Raw genomic sequence first — 15,233 nt, 5'->3', positions numbered from 1 at the left:
AGACAGCGGGAGTAGATAAAACAAGGGGAAGAAAGCGGAAGGAGGCTTGGTCGACATCACAGCTGTTAGAAAGCTAGAGGAGCAAATCTTATAATCGCATGTAAACAGACCTGACTTTTAAACACAAAAAAAAGATCACGGGTTGTAGTTCCTGGTCCATTATTCTGCGCGGCGTGACCACAGAGCTTCTGTTCTTTCTGCGCCGCTCTGGAGCTCTCAATACTTCCCCTTCTTGCCCCACTGCCAGCTGCTCTGCAGCTCTGCCCGAACCCAGTGCGAAAGAGAAACCCAACCGGCTGCGGAGAGAAACCGGAAACACCAGCGTACCCCAAACCAAAAAAAAAAAACAAGCACAGATTTTGCCTGCTTGTCCCAAAGATAAGGTCTCTCCCCTCCCTTGTTTGCCCCTTTGTGACTGGCTGTTTGTTTGTGCATCTCCTCATGGGTCTGTGTGTGTAATACCTTGTTTAGATTCGCCTGGAGTTCGGCAATAGCCTCGCTATGTGCCAGATACGAGCATTCCTAAACGAATGCTGAAATGCCCACAGTGAACAGTTACTGAAACAGACATTGCAAAACAATGTATTTGAATAAAAGTACATAGCACAGCAGCAGTAGGGATTTGAAACTGTCTTGTGTAGCACGAAATTTGAAAAAGATTAACAGATTACATAAAGTAACAGAGAGATTTTCATGAGACCGCCACAAAAAGCAGAGCAGGAGGTGCTGGAAACGAGGCAAGAATACAAAACAGAATGCAGTACAGGAAGTTCCTAAACTGGATAAAACAGAATGCAGTACAGGAAGTTCCTAAACTGGATAAAACAGAATGCAGTACAGGAAGTTCCTAAACTGGATAAAACAGAATGCAGTACAGGATGTTCCTAAACTGGATGAGAGGCGGTAGAAGCTGCCTGTGTGGGTACAGAATACAGGGAGTAGGAGTCAAGGAAGGACGGAGGGGTGAGTGGAGGGTCGGTGAAGAGAGGAGAACCAAAGATTCAACAAGCGTTGGCCGCGCGCGAGCGGCTGGAGACGCAATATGTGGTGGGGGAGGGGGAGAAGCGGGAGTTGTGTGTGCGCGTGCGTCATCGTGATCGCTCTGAAAGCGAAAGTGATCGCGATGACGCACGAGTTTTCAAAGTGCTGCTGGCGCGCGTGCACGATCGCTTCAACGCAAGCGTTAGGCCAGCCAGCAGCACTTTGAAATTCCCACATACAAAATGTCTCTTCGAGCCTTTGGCTCAGCGAGACCTAAAAAGGGATACACATGACATCTGCTTGCTTTTCGGGAAAACAGGTCCATTTTGCTGTCAGTTTGAAAATAGAAGTACATTAAGGCACAGGCTGGCAAATGGGGTAACAAACATATCATGCATGCATATTTGGGCAAATGTAAAATATTGGGACTTACATATTGGACACGTTGCATGTTATGGCATCGGTAGCACATCAGCGCATTGGCAGTCATGTGGGGGATGCATCATAGCATTCGCTATCAGACGTGAAAACTGTCACATCACGGCATTGACTGGAATATGATGGAAAATGTAGGAAATAATGACATTTTATGGTATATTGGGAATAAGAACACATCAGGGTATTGGTTGGTAAAATAGGGGCTCATCCTGGGAATATTCATATGTGGAAAAAGGCAGCACACCCTTGTATTGACTGGAACTTTGGGGAAATCAAGTGTTATATTCTCCGTTTTCTATCTTATGTGCCTTGAATGTTTTGGAGAACTGACTCGTGGCACTCAGCACTCAGAATGGTATGGAATAAAGAAAATATAACACTAAGGCAGTTGGCGTGGAAATGGAACATTGTGTCAGCTTTAGGCAATGCCATGTTCTTCCTGGACAAATAATATTTTCTCAGAAAAGTTATATTTTGTGACTTAGTTTGTACTTTTTCAAAATATTTGCATACAAAATCATGATTATCTGCGGCCTTTCCTTGCTGTGGTCCCGAAGACCAAATGTTTCAAGCTCGGACAGTTACTTCATCACTTGTGTGTGCAATTTGTTGTCATAGCTGTCATGCCCTTAGAGCTGTGAAACCAGCTGTTTACACAGCAGGAGGGGTTTTAAAGATTATTGTAACCTAGTTCTCCAGCCAAAGCCTATAAAATGTATCGAACCTCGGGAGTAGCTCTGCTGTTTAAGGCCTGAGAAATGTGTGATTTTCATTTCCCATATTCCTCTTAGCAAGAGCTTCTCAATTGGATCATATAACAAATAACCATCTGTATTTAACTAACAAAGATGGAATCACCGGGTTAGATGTTTTGGCCTTTACTTTAAATCTTAGTCCTACTTACACAGTGTCAGTTGTTATATGTTAATGCCACATGGGATAAAACCTGTGCAGTTTGTTTTTGGACACCCTGTGTGTTTATCTTCCACTACCATGGCTCTCTTCTTCTTTTGGGCTTCCATCTTTGGTTGGAAGATAACTACAGACCCTATTGCTCCTATGCTCTTCACATCCCGAGTGATCTCGGATTTGCACAAGGAATTCTGTAGTCAATTTGTTGAAAAGCTCACATGATGTACATAGTATTTATAAAGTATGCTAATGCCAGGTCATATCACTGTCTCATTGAGTTTCTAACACATGACATTGCTTACCATGCCCTGCATCACCCACGAGGTATTCAACCAAAAAAACTCTCTAAACACATCTTACTACTTGAGCTGGTTAAGACCTCTGACACTGTACCTAGCACTTCAAGACCTATGGCTCTTCATTTAGTGCCCTGCTGTCTATCTTTGTGAGAAAAAAATCTAGGCTGCGATTTTGGTGATTCCTGGTTAATTATAGAGCCTAAACATGAAGGTGCAGAATCTAAATGGAAAAAACATCAGCTCAATGAGGGTCACTCCGAATATATTAAAATTGTACATCAGCACAATGCGGGCAAGAGGGCACATTTATGCATATCCTGTGGGAGTTTGCTTATATTCAGAAGTATTGGAAGGGGATAAATGCCAGTCTGGGGGAGGTCCTTGGGTTTGTGGTAGGGATCGAAGCTACGAGATGTCTCCTAAATGTCTGGGAACCACGGAATTTTAGGTAGCAAAGACCACATTTGGGTCACGTTGGGGCTGATGGTCGCAAAATGGAACGTGGCAAGATTGTGGGGGGCCGCAATTCCGCCCACGGTCTAGGGATGATAGGCAGACATGGACTGGTGCCCCCAAAAATGGATTGGCCTGTGGGGCAAATGGAATAATTACTGTGGGAATATATGTGAACCCCCAGTTGTTCTCTCTTTGGAAGATCCTGTAACGCAATAGAGACCATTGCATTACTGTAACACCCATATAATGTACAACGACGATGACTGTGATTGCGACCATGTACAGTGAATTACTTTGGCAAACTGTGAATGGAAATGTCGTTTTAGTTGTTTAATAAAAAGATTTTTTTTTTTTAAATAGTACATCAGCTATTAAGACAAGCTATCCAAAAGACAAAATTTTTTTTTGAAGCTAGCACATTTTAAATGGTTCTAATAAGTCTAGAGTCTAATTTATACCGGTAAATATTGCAATCTCACCTTCATTTTGCACCAATTGGTCACTCCGATGACTGTGTGTGAAGAATGGAGCTTTATTCTTTATGTCTAAAACATTAAAATACTTTTTTGCCTAGAGGCAATTGCTAAACCCTCAGCTCTTAGAACTTCTGCTGTCTTCACAGAGACGTCCTCCCACTTATTTACTCCCAGTGTGGCAGAAATAATAAACATTCTGAACACTTTAAATCCCACTGATGCTCCCATGGACGGTAGTGCCAGCATGGCTGATGATGAAATTCGCTGCACATTTTTCCCCCCTAGCACCCCCCACACCTCTCCCCATTCAATTACTAGTATCTTCATTTCAAGAAGGTTAGGTACCACCTAAGCTTAAAGATGGAAAATGTATTTTGCTGGGAGTTTAGGACAACACGCTGAGATGGGCGGATGAAATAGTGGGTCATCTTGTGGTCATGCTAAACCTATTTGCAGCCTGTAATACCATTATTACTAGAATGCCAGAGGTAACTCTGGTTCTCTTGTTTAGTTATTTTCTACATTATAGAATGCAGGGAGTGCAGTTAGTTAGGCTCCTTCTTCTCAGTCCCAATTTTAACTGACTGTTTTTCCCTGTAGGGTTTCCCCTTTTTCGTCTGTCTCTTCAACATTTGTACGAGTCGCTTGTTCAACCTATTTGCTGTCTTGGTTGTCAAAGTACAGTCAAATTCATTAGACCTTAGAGGTATATATCAAGTACTTTGAGAATGACATGTATGAGTTCATCCTCATGCAGGAAGTTCTTCATGTTTGGATGCTTCAGAGTCCAATCCGCTTCCAGCTAAATAACAATAAGACTGAGTTTATCTTCGACAAGAATAGAGAGCTAAAGGACCATTAATCTTTGTGTGCTGAACCAAATCCCTGTCTGGTACCCACCATAAAGAATTATTAATTTGATTGTGATTTAGCTGTTGGAGCTTAGTCAGACAAGTCTATGGGAACCTGTTTCCACTAAATAAATAAATAAAAAAAATATATATTTTGCCACTCCCCCAAGAATGAAGGACTAAGTGTAGGTGCATTGATTAACTCCCGACTGGAATACAGCAACTGCTTGCATGCAGCTCTGCCAAAGTCTGCTTTGGCAAAAATTGCGAAGAGCCTAAACCGCTGCGGTGTACGCAGTGGTAGGCCTCAGGCGTAAGTATTTGTCTCTGCAGCTACAGAATCTTTGCAGTGGCTTCCTGTGGCCAGCAGGATTAGTTTCAAGTTAGTGTGCTAGATGTATAGATGCTGTTAACAGACGAGTCTGCCCTCTCTAAATAACATAGTAAAACTTTATGCTCTCTCTTGTTCTTGATGTGATCAGTACCTCTTCTTTTGTAGTAAGTCACATTCTTTGGAATTCTCTCTCAATACATCTCAAAACGTCACCTTTCGTTTCCAACATTAAGACAGCTCTGAACTTATGCCTTTTCTATAACCTCCATAGGACCATCATTCTAAATACCTCATCTAAGTGGAATGCATCTTATAAGTGTCATTATTCATTCATTTAATCTATTTGGTAGGAATGGGGGGATGAAAAGAAGCTGAAAGAGGAAGTTAAGTAAACTGATGTTTTGTTTTTTTTTAAAATGTTTTTTTCCTTTTGATGCATTATAACAGACGATGCCAAATTGCATACTTTTGTTATTCGACACAGGACTTTTTGGCTACTTACTTTGGGGAATTCTGTTATAAAATACGCAGTTTCCTCCATATTGGTGAACTAGTTTTGGGGTGGTTACATTTAGCCTCCTTCTTCTTGGCCCATTCGTTCTCAAAGTAAACTTTGAATGACTGATTGCTCAGTAGACCAAAAGGTGTTGGAATATTTCATTAGAGACCCTTCTGAACTGCCTGTAAAACCTGAAGCCTTTTAATCAATAGCATTGAAGTATGCTGTAAAATGCGCAGTTTAGAGCCCAACCCCAGTCCCTTGTCTCCGGGGTGGATTGGACTTGGATGTTTATCTCACTCTGAATAACTTGTCAAAATGACTCCTATTTCAAAGTTCTCCATCTTCAATTGAATAGATTAACTTGTCACACCAGTGTCTTCATTTGAGTTTCATGCTTGTTAAAATAGATTAGCAAACTGTGCAAATTTGGAGGAGGATGAGAGTAGTAGGTTATCTAAATTCAAATTGCTTTGTTATTCAAGGCAGTGGTTTTTACCAATGAAAGCAATAAATGCCAAGTAGCTACTCACCAGTCAGCTGCCAGGGCAGTTTAAAGGAACATTTGCAGCATCCTATACCTACATGCCTACAGTTACTGGATTACTGGTTGAAGCCACAAAACAAGCCCACCTAAAGGTTCCGTGCTGGAAAACTACCCATTAGGACAAAAAGCTGTCTCTGATGTGGGATTACAATCATTAAATTAGAGAACAAATGTTCTGAAATGCGTCTTGTCCTAAGTCATGTGAGTAAAGAGTGTCTGTATGCTGAAGAGTAAGCCTCACTGAGGATTGACCTTTAATAATAAAGGTAATGTATAAATGGGAAGCATAAACTGAACATGCAATCCTTTACATTCAAGATATGATCAAGTGGCTTTACTGTTTGCCGATTAAGTTTTCAGTACTTAACTAAACAGATCTTTGAATTGTTTTATTATTAAATAGGGACAGTAACAAATAATTGAAATGAAATATACATTTGATAAATTAGAATGTTTCTCAGTAGAGCATCATCAAGAAGTTTGTTGCTAGTCTGATCCTCTTAAGAGAAAAACACCATTTGTTCATTTATTGTTGAACAGTTTACTGGCAAATCCTTCAGCTTGTTTTGTACACCACAAAGTCTAAAATGATGCCTTCCTCAGAGTACCTGTGCAAGTTTCTGAATTGTTGGTGGTGGTCACAGTGATAGCTATGCATTTAGATTAAGCTTGAAAAATAATTAATAATGGTCTGGTTGATTATTTTATTGAAAAGCACTATTCTTCCTCTTTTTTTGGTCACTTCAAAGTGATCTATTATGCTGTAAAACAGATTGAAAAGACAGTTTATGGCATTTTGAGGCCAACTAACATTCTCCAGGTACTCTCCTGGGCCACAGCTTTAGTTGAATGATTGCACAGTTCTGGTTTGAGAGTCTGGTTCTCCTCTTAGGCATTTGGCAAGTCAATCAATCAGGAAATTGTAAGCGCGCTACTCACCCGTGAGGGTCTCAAGACGCTGAGGAGGAGGAGGGGGGCGGGGGTACCGCAGATCTGTTTAGCCAAAGAACCAGGTCTTGAGGGTCTTCCCGAAGGTGTTCAGGGAGGGGGTGCATCTTTTGTCTGCCGGTAGCTCGTTCTAGGTCTTGGCTGCAATGTGAGAGAAGGATCTTCCACCTGCTCTGTCTCTGTGGATGAGCGGGGTTTCGGCCAGTGCGAGGTTGGAAGATTGGAGGTTTCTTTTGGGTAGGTGGAAGTTGATTCTGTTGAGGTATTTGGGTCTGTTGTTGTGTAGGCATTTGTAGGCGTGAGTGAGGATTTTGAAAGTGTCTCTTTTCTCCACGGGGAGCCAGTGTAGACTTCGTAGGTGTTGGCTGATGTGTTCGTGTTGGGAGATGCTGAGGACGAGTCTGGCCGCGGTGTTCTGTATTGTCTGGAGTTTGAGGAGAAGGGACTTGTTGATGCCGACGTAGAGTGCGTTTCCATAGTCCAGTCTGCTGGTGATGAGTGCGTGGGTGACTGTTTTCCTTGACTCAGGGGGGATCCACTTGAAGGTCTTACGGAGGATGTGGAGGGTGTTGAAGCAGCTGGAGGTGACGGCGTTGACCTGTCAGTTCATGGTGAGTGATGAGTCAAGTACGATGCCGAGGTTCTTGGCGTGTTCTGAGGGGGTAGGTGGGCTTCCGAGGGCGGTCGGCCACCAGGTGCTGTCCCATGCAGAAGGGGTGGTACCGAGGACGAGGACTTCTGTCTTCTCGGCGTTGAGCTTCAGGCAGCTGTTGGTAGTGTGGGATGTTTGGGGCCCTTCTCTTAGTATTAGGCGACATTGGTTTTAGCTGTTTGAAAGATTGCTCCTGCTCAGTGGTCCTTCAGATTGTGTAGGACGCCTTGGGCTCTTTTCCAGTAGTTCTTGAACATAATGCTTAGAGTTCTAAAAGTGATACTTCCGTGGGTTGGGAGACAATAATCTGCTTTAGGAGTTGGTTCAAAGACTTCCTGTTCATGTGGTTATTAACTGTCTGATTCAAAAGTATCTGCAGCATGTTTCTGACTGCTTTTAAGGGGCTTCTGTATAATCATGCTGTTCACCATAACTAGATCTCTTGTGCTAATGGAATGCTTCTCAAAAGCTGAGAAGTTGCTTATTGATATCCGAGACCATGGCTAATGAGACCACAACTAATGAGATGTCTGCTTTGTGGATAAGTGCAAGGTTCCCAACTATCTTGGAGGTCCAAGATGCAGTTTCAATGCTTGACAGGCAGCATTACATCCACTGTTTGGGAGCTTTATACAAAGACATTATAGGAGTACTGAAACTCAAAGGTTTGAGAAGGCAAGGAAGCCACAAATCTCACATCCGTTCCCAACCTAGGTGACAGGAACATGAAATTTGTGGAATTTGCCTGCATCTTTCGTGCTAAGTTTAAAAAGACTGAAGCATTCCTGTTGTCCTACATCATCTAAAAACTGGCTTTCAAAGAGACATCCCAGACTGTTCTCCTCAGCAGTCCTTCTAAGCAATTTTCCAATTTTTAAAAAAATCTTATATCGGTAGGAGATTATGTTAATTTAATGATTCTGACTGATTTTTTGTAAACAGCCACTTTTAGTAAGATATAACTCTGATCGAATTTGAGCTAATTGAGCATGTTTAAATAGTCATATTTCATTTCAAAATCCAGTACCACTTTCTGGAGTAAGCTTTCATTGTGTGGCCTACTTAACTTCTGACAGCCGGATTTACAAAATCATGTGAGTGCTATCAAACCTGAGGCCCTAGAACACCAGTAACAGATTACAGCACCCTGAATAGATACCACTCCCTCCCACTTTTTGCCCGGGAACTTATGTAAAAGGCTTTGACAACATACTTTGAGATACTCGATGGCATTTATAAGGCACCTTGAATGGGTTTTCATGTTGATAAAGTACAAATCGATTTGCTGCCTTATTGCACTGCTATATATGTTTTGTTTAAAGCCTCCATTATTGAAGCACTCAACATAAACAAGCATTGGCAAAGCAAATAAGTATCGCCCATGTGAGAGCTATTGGGTCTGCCAATGTCTTTTCTCCATGTTGTAGAGTGGTGTGGCTGCTGTGCTGCATAACTAAAAGGGTATAAAATAGAAAGCGGTATGATGCGAGAATGGGAAGATTAGAAAAAGCACAATGAGGCGCTGAGTGCTGGCTGGTCATAGTGCTTCTTTCCTATGGCCTGTGTAGGGGTAGCAACACCGACAACGGGAGGGTGAAGATGGGAGGTAAGAGGCAACACTGAAAGCAGGAGAATGGGGTGCAGGGCAGAGGCACACGGACAACAGGAGGGTAGGGAGTCAGAGGGAACAGGCAACATGGACAGCAGGTGTGGGAGGAAAGAAGTAACCTGGATAACAGGGTTGGGGAAGGGAGAGTAGAAGCAGTAGGGACGAATTCTAGCTAGAAAGAAATAGAGTACCTCCGTAACAGCAGCAGAAGGATCTTAATCTGGATGAAGCAATCAGTACTTGTTCCATGCTGCAAACTAAATAAGAGGAAGTAAAACCGGCATGCCCTGCCAATTAGGAGGCAGCACTGAGAGTGGCAGTGAAGCACACGAAAGGTATGCAGTGGGCACGCCCCAAGCTCCTTCTAGCAGACAATATCTATTGCATTCGAAAGCGTTTGTGATAGGAGCACATGTTTCACCACAGGCGAGACCTAAAAATGAGCCTTTTAGTAAAAGCATTTGTCTTCACCAATTTCTTTTTGTTTTGTTAAGAAAATGGCCTCAGTGCTGAAGTGGAGGAGAACGAAGATGCAGATGAGAGCACAGGGAAAGGTACTGTCATCCATTTGACAAGGTTACTTACTTTAACCCTATTGTTCAGCTTTCAGTAACAAAAACACCCCCAGCCCCCATCCACATTATAAATCTTGGTGTGTGCATTGGCATGAAGATGTTGGGAATAGGGACACCCAGATTAATGCTATCCCATTTCTTGTTTTTCTGTCTGTCAAAGATTATTATTTGTACATACTAGAGATGTTATTCTCAGTCAAGGAACTATTCAGATGTGAATACTAATTAAATTGTTAATTGAAAACTAAAGAAGAGTTTTATTCCATGTTCACCAATGGCTGTTTAATTATTGCCCATAACACTACATTTTTATATTGACTGCACAATGTATTTTCGCGTCCAAAGAAACTGGGATGGGGTATTCAAAATGCACGTGGATTGGTGCCAGTCTGAAAATTAAATATGTCTTAGCCACTAAACCTTTGTCTATTCTAGAGCTTGCTTTTGTTACGTTATCCTTACCCTGTAGAGTAGTTCACATAAATAGAAGTCCCTGTTTGGGCCTGAATTGTTAGACCATGTTACCTCTGAATGGGAAGGCATATAAGATCAGCAAGGTTGAACCATGCCTGTAGTTGTTTATGTTCCATGTCAGAAGAGGATTACAAAGCAGTTCTGCCTGCACCATCATGTTTTATGCATGGGGTGAAGACTTAATTTGATTAGGCCCCATCTTTAATGTTACAGACAACCTATAAGAATTAATGGATTCAGATCTTTGTACTGAGAGTAATTACTACTGTTTTATATTAATTCATGTGTGTTCAACCATCACTTTTGAGCGTATTGACAATTGTAGCAGGATTCTTTTCGAGTGATGAAGACTGGCACTAAGGTTTGTCATTATTGGCAGATAAACTCACAATACTCTTAATTTTGAGGTGTGGGAACGTAAAGCAAGCACAGTAAATGGGTGTTTGTTTTGCATTAGGTAGAAAAAACTATTTGCCTCAAACGACAAACCCTATTGAACAGTTCCATATAAATCAAAATTGTTTATTTCGCAGCCATTAAATTGCAAGTTATTGACTTGTGATTTTACTGCCCCTATGTCAGGCACTGAAGTGCTTGCCCACATGAGTAGCAAGCTACACGTGTAGCGTATGTGTTTGGAAGGATGTTGTTTAAGTTTTGATCCTATGTGGGAAGTGTTTCCATGTCATGCGCGATGACCATCGATGTTCCGTTATCGTTTTTATGATATTTAATTTGCTTTAGTCGGCTTAGCTGGTTACTGCACTGGGTTACTTGTCCAATCTGAGATTTTGTGTATAGTTGTGAGCCTGAGCTGGTATGGTTGGTTGAAGGGAGAGAGAAGTGGTGGGATCTGTTTGGATGGGCTTTTTGAGTATCATACCATATCCAAGTGTCTTTGAGAGATGTAAAGAAGCAGTCGGATATTTAGGTCCTGCAGTGTATGGACTATATTAAAGTCCAACAAATTGTTCAGTAATGTGTGACAGATCTCTTCAGTTATTCCATGCCTATTTATTTGGCGATGTTCAGTTTTTTTGGCTGTACAGTGCTGAACAACTCTTATAGCAGATGTCTTATGTGAACATAATCTGTATAGGTTACATTTTGTCGCTGGTCTCTGTGTGTTATGGTTTTCGTATTTTCGTGGGCCATAACTATTATATATGTACGGTAAGGTAAAAATGATTGTGCAGTTAATTAAAACCATTACAAACAGTCTACGTTTTACATAGTTTCAAGCGAAAAAAAAATAGAGAGGACAACAAATTACATTAATAGTTGAACGCTAAAAGACTATTTGCTCAGAATACAAGATAAAAACTATAAAACATGCGGTTAATTATTTATAAGCCTCAAGAATACGTGAAGGCTAGCCCAAAAATTCCCATATCAGAGCCTTTTCTACTGCAGGGGATGTTGGGAGGGGAATAAAGTGCCCTGCGTGCTGATTATTAAGAGCCTTAGTAAGGCAACCAGGGGGCAGTTGGAACGGTTTCATTACTCAAATGCCCATATGGGATTATACTGGTCTTAAGAGCAGTTAGCCAGATCTATATATGCAAGGTTGCCTTGCAGATATATTAGACAAAAATGTCAGAGCATCATTTAAGTTTGTGCTTGGATGCTTGATTTACATATATTTCTGGGGTTAGTCATCTTGACAATCTCGGCCCGGCGTGGGCTAAGGGATAGAGAGTACTTAATTCCAAAATTATCATTGATGGGGGGGTGCAATGCATCAAGGATTGGCACTTGGAGCTTAGCTCGAAATGCAAAATGTACTTAAATTACGGATATTTCTAGAAACAGAGCTCCTTGCCAGAAAAAGCCTGGCGAGGACTAAGAGGTGAGTAGGACTTATTACGATGAAGGGCATAGACAGTTGTTACAGGGCAGCAAGGGTTAGACCCCCCCCCCCCCCCCCCAGAGTGAATTAAACTTGCAGGGTCTCCCTTTCAGCCCTGCTAGTTATTAGAACCTTTGGTACAAGGGGGCGGCATGAGATAACCCACTGTATGATCTTAGACTAGCCTTATTTCGGTCCATCAAAAGTTTGAAACATGTGATACCAAGAAACATTCATTAAAACAGAGTAATTATAAGGTTGCGGCCGTTGTCCCTTCAGATGGAAGTGTCTTGGATCAAAAAGCTCCAATTGCCGACGCTGTACTTCCTGTTTCTGCGCTGGGGCATTCAGGAGCTTTTCTCCGTGTGGGTCATGAAGGTATGTTCTCCCCTGCATCCATACTCCTATCTCCTTGAAGTTCTTTTTGTATTTTGAGGCGAGCTTCGGCGGCTGCTAGTAATTTTACCATCCGGCAGATCAGTTGGATGTCGTCTCTGCAAAAGAATGCCAGCACCGCTTGACTGCAAGACTGTATCCGTTTTCTGTTGAAGAACGGTCTCAGAAGGGCCCGTCGTTCTTGTAGTAGTTCCCTACAAATAGTTATCAGATGCACTATGTTTTCTTCACCTTCACCCCAAAGACAACACTTTGCTGGTGTCTGAGCCCTTAGCCAAGGGGGTAGATGATTTGCCAAGGGCAGCAGCCCTAGGCGCAATTTCAAAAATTTCTCTTTATTTTTTTGAGAAGCCAGTCTGGAGGTATCCTTGGGGCAAGGGTTTATTGTAGGATTGTACCGTAAGCCAGCCATGTGCACGCTCTACCTGGGACGCTTTATCCTGCCAGAGTGATTCTTTCCTGACAGTCTTGTTTACTACTTTTTTTAAGCCTGCCGGGGCCCCTCGGAGTTCCCAAAGCTGTCGTAGCCCCAGCTGGTTGATGGCAGTCTCCAAATAAAGCCTTGTAGGGCAAGTTTCTTTGGTTTGTAGCTCCTTCCACAGGAGAGCATTTAGCGTTTTCGGTTCTCCCCTGCTTATTTTGTGCCAGCTTTTTATATATGATCCTTTGCGTGCCAGCTCTTCTCTAGGGAACTCAAATTTAAGTCTCATCTGTGCGGGAGATGTGTAACTTGGCAAGCCAAAGATCATGCGCAGTGCTCCTGCGACGGTGCCATTAACTGTAGCAGCGTCCCTCCCTCTTATAGCTTCACTGCCATAAGTAATGGCTGGAATTAGTTTTGCTTAGATCACCTTAATAAGAGGAAGGAGGCTTGGACCAATGATCTTGTTTTTTAGGTTTCTTAAAGCTACTGCAGTCATTAGACCTCTCTTTTTTTTATATGGCATCGCATTGTGGCTTGAAATTGCCCTTGTCTATAATGACCTCCAAATATCTGTATTCACGAACTATGTCCAGCTTCCTTGATGCCATGAACCTGTTATTTGTTATTCTCTTTTTATGGGTGTTAATGCACATGACTTTGGTTTTCTCTTGGTTAATGCTAAGCATATTTGTTGCAGAATATCGTGACGTTATTTCCAACAGCCGCTGTAAGCCTACCGGGGTACTGCTACTGAGTACCAGGTCGTCCGCGTATAAAAGATTGGACCGCTGGGTACCACCTAGCTTGGGTGCGTGCAAGTTGCTTTCGTTCAGCAGAGTTGATAGCTCTCCCATAAATAAATTAAAACATGTTGGGGCTAGCACACAGCGTTGTTTAACCCCTGTGCTTGTTGGAATCTTCCTTGATACATATTCTCCATTACCTAGTTTAACTTGCACCCACGTGTCACTATGCATGGAATATATGGAAGTACAGAACTCTATAATGCCATGGCGAACCATAGGTCAGCCCTTTTTTTTCGCTTACCTGCATAACGAAAGCTGATTGGGTTTTTTGCGATTCTGGCCTTTAAGCCGAGGATTGCACTTGAGGGTGTAACTGTTTTCTGAGCTCCGTTCACAGGATCTGGATGATTGATCGGTTATTTGTTCTCTAGCTACGCTCTCGTCTAGCAGAGTGAGAATGTGGATTTCCCCAAACCTATTAAAAGGGCATTCAGGCCTAGAGCAGGTGAGAAGCTATATTCAGATGGATGTTGTACTCCAAAACCCTGATGTGAAATCAGCTCTTTGTGCCGCACTCACTGTATCCTGAGAAGAACCATTACATACCGCATATGGTTAACTAATGTCTTTAAAGAACCTGAGAACAATGTCCAGAAGAGAATATTTTGGGAAAAATGTATACTCAAGACTCATGATTAACTGTGCCCACAGAACTCAGTATGTAAACCCTCAGCCCAATCCAAACACAAATAAATCTCAACAAACGATGGAGAAACCTTTAAATTGAAGACAATAAACCACGCAGAGCCCAAAACACAACTAATCAATTGTTCCTTCTACCTTACTCCAACTGCGTTTAACAATTTCCTTTACAATGTGAATAGAACCAAAGTAAGCAGCTGAATAGAACCAAAGTAAACCACCTTAAAATGCATTGTAAAACTGTTATTCTGACAATTCTAATTCAGACATGATACTACTAAATGTTACAAGACATGCAAAAGTATTTTCATGACTCTGGGCTTTAGTGCTGTATTAAAAAAAATGTATAGTTAACGTAAGTGTATGTTGTTGTGAAGCTACTGTTTCTTTAGACATGGGTTTACTGCGTCTGGCTATAAGAACATGTATAGTTCTGATAAGGGAGGGATTCATCACAGCCTACTCCAAATTGATCTATTTACAGATCTGTGCCCCTTTGAATGACTCTGAAGTACTGGACAAATCATGTGTGCAATACAGTAAGGTGATGCTGATAAGTGAACCTTCTAGGATAAGTTGGATTTGGAGGGTCCCTTATATTCTTAGTTTAAGGTCAATTTTAACAGTTCCCACATCAGTAGTTCCCCAAAATATAGATATTTGTGTTTTAATATGTTACTTTACATGTTTACTATATCTGGGCAGTAATGCTACTCCTTAAAAATGCAATTGTTTTGGGATGCCTCTCCATTCAACTTCCAAAAAGCTTTATTTTTGCACTGAAATGTTATAACAGTATTGTATCTTGTACTTTTGTATTTCAGTGAAATTTAACTGGAAAGGAACCATCAAAGCTGTATTAAAAGAAGCTCCAGATAATGAAATGAGTATTAAAAAACTACGAAAAAAGGTATGGTTCTCTTGTGCTATTTTCAATGATATTTGAAACTGGAGCTGGTCTGGTTGTTTGATGTTGGCTGTTGTTGCTCTGTTGATATAAAATGCTCAGAAAAAAGATAAATCTGCAAGGGTTCTGGAGGCCCTGTTGTAGGAAGCCGGCTCTGT

At 41.7% G+C, this 15,233-nt stretch overlaps 1 protein-coding gene across 3 annotated transcripts in view; it reads left to right on the top strand.

Moving 5' to 3' along the window:
- The window catches only part of LYAR (Ly1 antibody reactive), a 92,603-nt gene that overhangs the window by 57,621 nt on the left and 19,749 nt on the right, over nucleotides 1-15,233 (top strand). For all 3 annotated transcript variants that reach the window (XM_085642429.1, XM_085642427.1, XM_085642428.1), the window contains exons 7-8: nucleotides 9,497-9,556; nucleotides 14,993-15,078. In XM_085642429.1, the coding sequence (XP_085498555.1) occupies nucleotides 9,497-9,556; nucleotides 14,993-15,078 (146 nt within the window). The remainder of the gene's footprint in view (nucleotides 1-9,496; nucleotides 9,557-14,992; nucleotides 15,079-15,233) is intronic.

The sequence above is a fragment of the Triturus cristatus genome, chromosome 2_2 (assembly GCF_964204655.1).
Source record: "Triturus cristatus chromosome 2_2, aTriCri1.1, whole genome shotgun sequence".
In the NCBI taxonomy this organism is placed as follows: domain Eukaryota; kingdom Metazoa; phylum Chordata; class Amphibia; order Caudata; family Salamandridae; genus Triturus; species Triturus cristatus.
Note: the sequence above shows the minus strand (reverse complement) of the source record. Positions and strands in the feature narration are given on the sequence as shown.